Genomic DNA, 7,470 nt, shown 5'->3' with positions numbered 1-7,470 from the left:
AATGGAATGAGGAGACAGATAGGCCTCAGACCCGGAGACAAGCCCGCCCTTGGACTCCCGCCTCCCCCGCCCATCTCTAACTCTGTGGGCCGGCTCCGGTCTCGCTTCAGCGGCCGCCACCCTCCGTTGCCCCTGGAGCCGCCGGGGAGGCCGGTGTCGGAGCCAGCCATGCGGCGGCTTCTCTCCGGCCGCTCCCGCGGGGCCTGGGCTTCGGCGGCGGCTGTCACGAAGCCGACAGGCCGGGCCGGCCGGGAAGGGGAGGGTGGCGGGGGAGAGGTGGGGGACGGCTGGCGCGGATATGGCTCACAGTGGGCGCGCAACAGATGTTTGCGGGATTGAGGGACAGCAAGGTGGCGTGGGCACCGCGCGGCGCTGAGCCGGGGCTGAAGGCGCGGGTTGGGGGCGGGGGCAGCCCAGACCTGTCGGGGGTGAGAATCTGGCCTTCTAGCGAGGGTAAGCAGGCGCCCCTGGCGCTCAGGGGAGGCTGAGTTGGATAGACAACCCCCCACCCCGCCCCCGGTCCGTGGACCAGGGTAGCAGAGAACAAAAGAGAATGGGGGTGAGAAGGCAAGTTCGGACCCCACCTGCAGCCGCCTCCGCTGCTCCTGCCCTCCAAGCCTCTCATCTCTCGGTTGGAGAAGCCGAGGCAGCGGAGGCTGAGAAGGGTCAGGACGGTTAAAAGCGATGTCAGCCACGAGGCTGGGGGTAGCAACCAGAGTTCCCGCGTGGGTCTCTGGATTCACCTACCCGCCGCGGGGCCTCTTGCGGGTAAATACACCGCCACGTTCCCGGTGCCCCCACCCCCCGCCACCGCAGTTCAGACCCTTCCCTCCTGCTTCAGCTTGTCAGATCACACACACACACCCCGCGCCAATCCCCACCCCGCGCCAGTTTATAGAACAACAATTTGGGGAAAACAATCCAGGCCGAGTGACGGCCCCGTAATTGTGACAAAGTGAGTGCGGGCGGCTGGAGAGCGCGCTCGGGCGGGAACGCGGCGGGGCGAGGCCGAGGTAGGGGCGCCTTCAGTCCGCCCCCCACCCTCTCGTTCTCATTCCAGTTATCTCCCACCCCTCTCCTTGACTCTTCTCCAATTTTTCTTCTCTCGGCTCCTCGCGCCTCCCCTCGCTCGTTCCTCCATCGCTCTTTCCCCTTCCTCTCGGTAACTGCTCTTCTCCAGCCCCCGCCGCAGCCCCTCCCCCGGCGCGCTTTTCCCCCTCTCTCTCTTCTTGCTCTCTTCTCCGCCCTCCACTTGTTTCTCCATCTTTTCCTCGTGCCAGTTGCCCTTGGGACCCTGGCCCCCAGCCGACAAATCACTTCTCTCCCTCCTCAGTCCCAGCTTCCTGGGTCGATCCCTGAGCTTCCTCCCGGGTCCCCACCTTCTGGGAGGCCTGCGCAGCCCTGCACACAGGGGGTTCCTCCCGCCCCACAGCGACGTCCCCCAGGCCCGAGCGGCCTGCTTCTCCCCTCCCGCTCCTGTCGCTGCCTCTCCCACCCTCTCTCTGCGCCCGGAGCCAGTTTGTTTGTCCAGCGGCGGCCTCCGCCGCTTGAGCTGTTTGCGGAGCTTAGCGCTCCGCCGCGCAGTGCCGGCCCAATTAAGTCTCATTCATTATTCAGCGCCCCAGTGCTCCCGCGCCCAGCAGCTGGCGGCTCCAGCCTCGCTTTGATGCCCCTCCCGGCCCTGGCCCCTCCGTGAGTCCTAGGGAGCAGACAAGGGGAGCTGCTTTCCCTCCCCGGACCGGGAAGAGGACTGAAGGGGCTGGGAATGTAGGAGGGAACAGAATCTCTCTGCCGACTGCGGGAAGGCGACAGGGGCAAGCCCTCCAGGCCTACTCACCCCACCCCCAAGTCAAAGATGGGGAAACTTGAAGACCCACGCTTTTTCTTTACAGAAGAGGAAACAGCCCCCCCCCCCCAGCCAAGGTCACATAGCAGGGTTGGAGCCCACGACACTGAAATGAGCGGATCTTGCATCCCACTTCCATCCCAGCGTTGAGGCGGGAGGACGCCGCAGACTACTCTCCCAGTGGGGAGACCCTCACCCCCATCCCTTTTTGCTCCTGGTTCTCTCTCGCGCCAAAGTCAGCGAGATACAGCTGACTTGGGGTTCCTGAGGTATTCTCAGGTCTCTGGCTTGGATCTAGATGTATTGCCCCTGTCTGGCGGGCCTGGAGGCGGGGCAGTGAGGCAAACTTGAGGGGAGAACCTCTCTCTGCAGCCTGTACCCTGGTGTCTCTGCCTTAGGCAAATTGGAAATGAAGCCATCCAAGGCAGTCTTGAACGGCAATGGAGCAGGGAGAGAGGACTGCAGCCTGAGGTGAGGGAGGAGTCACCCTCTCATTTGTGGGGAGTGCAAAGCGGTGATCAAGGGCTTCTTTTTTGCTCTTATAGGCCCCCCCACCCCGGCCCGCCTCTCCCTGGGCTGCTTTGCCCCAGCTTCTAGACAAGGTGAGTCTGGGGATCCGCCCGACACCTCCCGTCCGCGAGCGGCAGCGCCACCTGGTGGTTGTCATGTAGTAATGTAGGCGCTGTTGGCCTGGAGTGGGCGCTGCGCCAGCCGGGTTGAGCCTGGGGAGGTGGAATATGCCAGAAAAACCTAAAATGAAGTTTACCCGAGAGGGCAGGCGAGTGAAGCCCCAGCCTGAAAGGTGATACCTAAGGGGCGAGGGAGGGCCTTGGGGAGGAGGGGCCTGGCCAGGACGGCCCAACTTCCGTGACACAGCAAACACTGAAAGACAAAGTCCACTTGGATGGAAGTGGGGGCGGAACGAGAGGGGCCATTTTGACCGTGGTCAAAGGAAATGTCTGATCTGGGAGCCGAGGTACCCAGGTACAGCTGCTCACCCTCGGACTAGCGGGTACTGGCTGATGGGCCGGAGCCCCACAATATGGAGGGACTTTACAAGTTTGTTCTGGAAGGCGGTGGTTGAAATGTGAGGTGCCTGGGTCCAGGTCAAAATGTAGCTTTCTAGAGCTGGAGGGAACTCAGGACCTCTTTCAAGTTTGACTTGTGTCAAGATTTCTTGGTCTGGAGAGATGGGAAGCTGGAGAAGGGCTAAAATCTCTGCCAGGGATCTGTGGGCAGCCACAGTCGGAGTTGGGGGGGGGAGGGGTTAGGTTGTCTGGTAGGGGACCTTAAAAGTTGTATAGGAACTTTCCAGGGATATTGTATTCATTTTTATTCACTCACCCCCACCCCCAAACCGGGAGTCCTTCCAGGAGGTAGGTGGCCTGAGGGGAGGTCTGCAATGTAAGCTTACGCTTTTTTGTCCCTGTACTGAGTTCTCATTTACTCAACCGAAAGCACTTATAACTTTCTTCTCCTCTAAATTTGGAGTCACTGTGGTTGTAAGAACAGAGATGAGATTCTAGACCTAAGGATATGGGAGAGCTACAATTTCAGGGACACTCAGGAAGAGCTGGGCTTGACTAATATTGGAAGGAGAAGTGTTACTGTGTTGGGGCCTGGACATAATCTTATGACTGCTTTTTTCCATGTCTTAGGGTCTAAGGATAACTCTGGGGCCATAACTGCCATGATTCTCACAGACAACTCCAGATTTCTGCATTCTGAGCAATGGCAGGTGCCACTGGATTTACTGTGAGACACTTTTCCTAGAGGATGGCCAAGAGGCTCCTGATGACTTATGCCCTCTGGGCTATAGGGGGCCCTGCTGGTCTCCACCACCTATACCTGGGACGGGACAGCCATGCACTGCTCTGGATGCTTACCCTGGCGGGGGGTGGTCTAGGCTGGCTCTGGGAATTCTGGAAGCTCCCAAGCTTTGTTGCTCAGGCCAACAGAGCCCAGGAGCAGAGGCAGAGCTCAGGAAGGGGGACACCCCCTCTAAGTCTCATTCGCTTTGTTGCCCAGATGATAGTGGGCATCTATTTTGGCCTTGTGGCTCTCATTAGCCTTTCCTTCATGGCCAGCTTCTATATTGTGGGCCTCCCACTGGCAGTTGGCTTAGGGGTCTTGCTGGTGGCTGCCATTGGCAACCAGACATCAGACCTAAAGAATACTCTAGGGGCAGCATTTCTTACTTCACCTATCTTCTATGGCCGCCCCATAGCCATCCTGCCCATCAGCTTGGCTGCCAGCATCACAGCCCAGAAGCATCGCCGCTACAAACCTTCAGTTGGGTCAGAGACGCTCAGCGTGCGGCTCTACCGCCTGGGCTTGGCTTACCTTGCTTTCACAGGCCTGTTAGTGTACAGTGCCCTCTGCAACACAGCTGTCACCCTCAGCTATGTAGCAGATACTCTTGGCTCCTTCTTGAGTTGGTTCAGCTTCTTCCCCCTCCTTGGGCGCCTTTTGGAGTCTGTCCTCCTTCTGCCTTTCCAAGCCTGGAAGCTACTGGTAGGAGATCACGGCATCAGCAGCAGCTACTTCCAAGAGTGGGAGAAGCTCTATGAGTTTGTTCACAGTTTTCAGGATGAGAAGCGTCAGCTGGCTCACCAGGTAAGGTTTCTTCCCTCTCATTCCTGTCTAAGATGGCTCCAGGAGTTAGGCTAAGTCTCACTGGAGCTGGTGTGCCTAATGTGGAGGTACTGTTTTCATGTCTGCTGGGTCAGGCCCCAGAAGGGTATCGTGGCTTCTTTGGGCTTCTGCGTGCAATGGGTGAAGGTTCAGAGACTCTAATAAGGAGTGGGGAAAGATACGTGTATATTGTTTTCTTTTTACTGAGGTATAATATGAGAGTTTCTTGGACTGCAAGGAGATCCAATCAATCCATCCTAAAAGAGATCAATCCTGGGTGTTCATTGGAAGGTCTGATGTTGAAGCTGAAGCTCCAATACTTTGGCCACCTCATGCGAAGGGTTGACTCATTGGAAAAGACCCTAATGCTGGGTAGGATTGGGGGCGGGAGGAGAAGGGGACGACAGAGGATGAGATGGTTGGATGGCATCACCGACTCGATGAACATGGGTTTGGGTAGACTCCGGGAGTTGGTGATGGACAGAGAGGCCTGGCGTGCTGCAATTCATGGGGTCGCAGAGAGTCGGACACGACTGAGCGACTGAACTGAACTGAATATGTATATAAAGTACACCAATTTTATGTAGATACCTATGTAACCACTACTCAGATGAAGGCATGGAATATTTCCATGATCAAGAAGGTTCCTTTGGGATTTCCCTGCTAGCCCAGTGGTTAAGACTCTGAGCTTCCATTGCCGGGGTCACAGTTTCCATCCCTGGTCAGGGAACTTAGATCCTGTATGCTACACAGCGCAGTCAAAAAGCAAAACAGAAAAGAAGATTCCCTCATGCTCCTTTCCAATCTATACTCCTTTCCTGGGAAAGAATCTGTGTTCAGACATCTATTGCCATAGATTAATTTTGCCCATTCTTGGGCTTCATATAAATGGGAATCATCCAGTGTGTACTCTTTTGTGTCTGAGAGCTTTCATTCAACATTATGTTTGTGAAATTTACTCATACATGAGATTATAAATTATTTTCATAGTTGTTTGGTGTCCCATTGTGTGAATATACCACAATTTATCTACCCATTCTATTGTCAGTGAACATTTGGATTGTTTTCAGTTTGGGGCTATTCTGAATAAAGCTGCTACAAACACTCTTGTACATGTCTTTGATTGACATATATGCTTATTTCGCATATATGTAAGGAGGAGACCTTGTCAAGGATGACAAGTTCCAGGCTGGAAAATGGGCATCTGTGATTAAAAGCAAATCCTGGTTCTTGCCATGAGATCTAGAACTTGTCCATGTTTCAGAAGGTTAGAATTCTAATCTGAGGCACTCGGCCTTTCCTACCAGCAAGTGGAAGCCAATTCCAGCCTGGTTTAGGAAGGTAGCTGGGAGAGGCCCAGGAGCCCTGACAACTTATGAGGTTCTAATTTGTTAGCTTCTGTTTCCCTAAGGTTTTTGGTCTCTCAAAGGGGGCAACACGTGAAGAAATACATGGCAGATACCGGGAGCTAGTGAAGACCTGGCACCCTGACCATAATCAGCACCAGATGGAGGAAGCTCAGAGGCACTTCCTAGAGATCCAGGCTGCGTATGAGTCCTGAGGCAGCCCAGGAAGCCCAGGGGATCCTGGAGGTGGGAAGAAACTTCCCTTTGAGGATGGACTGGCAGAGTTGGATTGCTTGTCCCAGCACAGTTTTGCCCATGTGAGGCATCCAAACAGTGTAAAAGAAACTGTCATTTGCAGTGTGTGCTCAGTTGCTCAGTCGTGTCGGATGCTCTGTGACCCTATGGATTGTAGCCCGCCAGGCTTCTCTGTCCATGGAATTTCCCAGGCAAGATTACTGGAGTGGGTTGCCATTTCCTTCTCCAATCACTTGCAGTGGAGATGAGAAAATCTTAAAGAGGTGAGAAAGCTATTGTGATTTTGAATTTCTGAATTATTGGCTATTGTAGTCCTGACTTTTTTCTTAATCCACATAGTGAAATGAAAGACATATTATAAAACCAATAAAATATCTTTTAGAGACTAGACCACCTGATTTCACCTCTGGTATATTGATAGATCATGGAGGAAGTTTACTTAACTTTCTTTTTTTTATGTGCAAACCACCAAGTGAGGTGATTGAAGGAAAATATAAGGGTTCTAACATTTCACAAGATGTCCTGTGGCAAAAGGGATTTGATCTTTTCTGTGGACTACCAAGGTGTAAGACTGGGGTTAAGTTTGAAAAGGCTGGAATTCTAATCTTTTCAGGAAAATATTTTAATTCCGCTTATAGGAGAACTTTTTAGAAGCTGTACTTTTCCAAAGAAGGAACAAGCTGCTGTGAGGTGGAGGATAATCCCCCCATCACAGACCCTTCTGCTTGGAATATTGTGGTGAACCTTCAAACTTTACACAAGTGGTTGGACTGGCTGAATTGTCAGGTCTTCTTGAAACTTGGGATTTGATTCTGAGCTATACACCCTGCTCCCTAGTCATTTACAGTCTGGTGGGGGATAATAACACAGATACACATATCAAAGTACGCCTTGTTCTGTGTTTTGAACTGTGTCCTAAGAGGTGTAAATAGAATGTGTTAGAAAATTGCAGAAGGGATAGATGATACTGTTTTATGGGGACTCATGGGAAAATTCATGATTTTATATTTCATATGCCTTCGTGGGGACTTTGGGGAAACCCTAGAGAACCAACAGCTTGAACATCTCAAGGGGGCCTTATCTCATTCCCAGTTGTAGAAGGAACAGCCCATGATGCCTCAGTTTGAAGAGGAAGACTGGAGATCAGGAACATGATAGTAAAATTATGTACCTTCTCTCCAGCTTTCTTTATTTGTCTGTACCACCCTCACACTTTCCTTTTTTCTGAAAGTTAACTCTGAGTAGTATATGTGTTTTTAAAAAGCAGAATTACTTTGGCTTGTATTCCCTACTGATTAAAAAAATGGCCCAATCAATTGAGAGGAATGAAATTTATAGATGTTTTTTCTTTGCATCCATATATATAAAATACTAGCCAGTGAATTTATG

The 7,470-nt window shown here is 52.6% G+C and overlaps 1 protein-coding gene across 5 annotated transcripts; it reads left to right on the top strand.

Annotated features, from left to right (window-relative positions):
• The first annotated feature begins 374 nt into the window (after positions 1 to 374).
• Positions 375 to 6,471, top strand: DNAJC22 (DnaJ heat shock protein family (Hsp40) member C22). 5 transcript variants are annotated; one of them, XM_081596730.1, is made up of 5 exons: positions 977 to 1,013; positions 1,618 to 1,692; positions 2,392 to 2,448; positions 3,505 to 4,462; positions 5,892 to 6,471. In XM_081596730.1, the coding sequence occupies exons 4-5, from the start codon at positions 3,623 to 3,625 to the stop codon at positions 6,039 to 6,041; spliced, it is 990 nt and encodes a 329-aa protein (XP_081452856.1). In that variant the 5' UTR covers positions 977 to 1,013; positions 1,618 to 1,692; positions 2,392 to 2,448; positions 3,505 to 3,622; the 3' UTR covers positions 6,042 to 6,471. The 5 variants fall into 5 exon arrangements, with proteins under 5 accessions (XP_081452857.1, XP_081452855.1, XP_081452856.1 ...); XM_081596731.1 differs by lacking the exons at positions 977 to 1,013; positions 1,618 to 1,692 and adding an exon at positions 375 to 453; XM_081596729.1 differs by lacking the exon at positions 1,618 to 1,692 and having other exon boundaries at positions 958 to 1,013.
• The last annotated feature ends 999 nt before the right edge of the window (positions 6,472 to 7,470 follow it).

This window comes from Giraffa tippelskirchi, chromosome 4, assembly GCF_054371585.1.
Source record: "Giraffa tippelskirchi isolate mGirTip1 chromosome 4, T2T-mGirTip1v1.2.pri, whole genome shotgun sequence".
NCBI lineage: Eukaryota > Metazoa > Chordata > Mammalia > Artiodactyla > Giraffidae > Giraffa > Giraffa tippelskirchi.
Note: the sequence above shows the minus strand (reverse complement) of the source record. Positions and strands in the feature narration are given on the sequence as shown.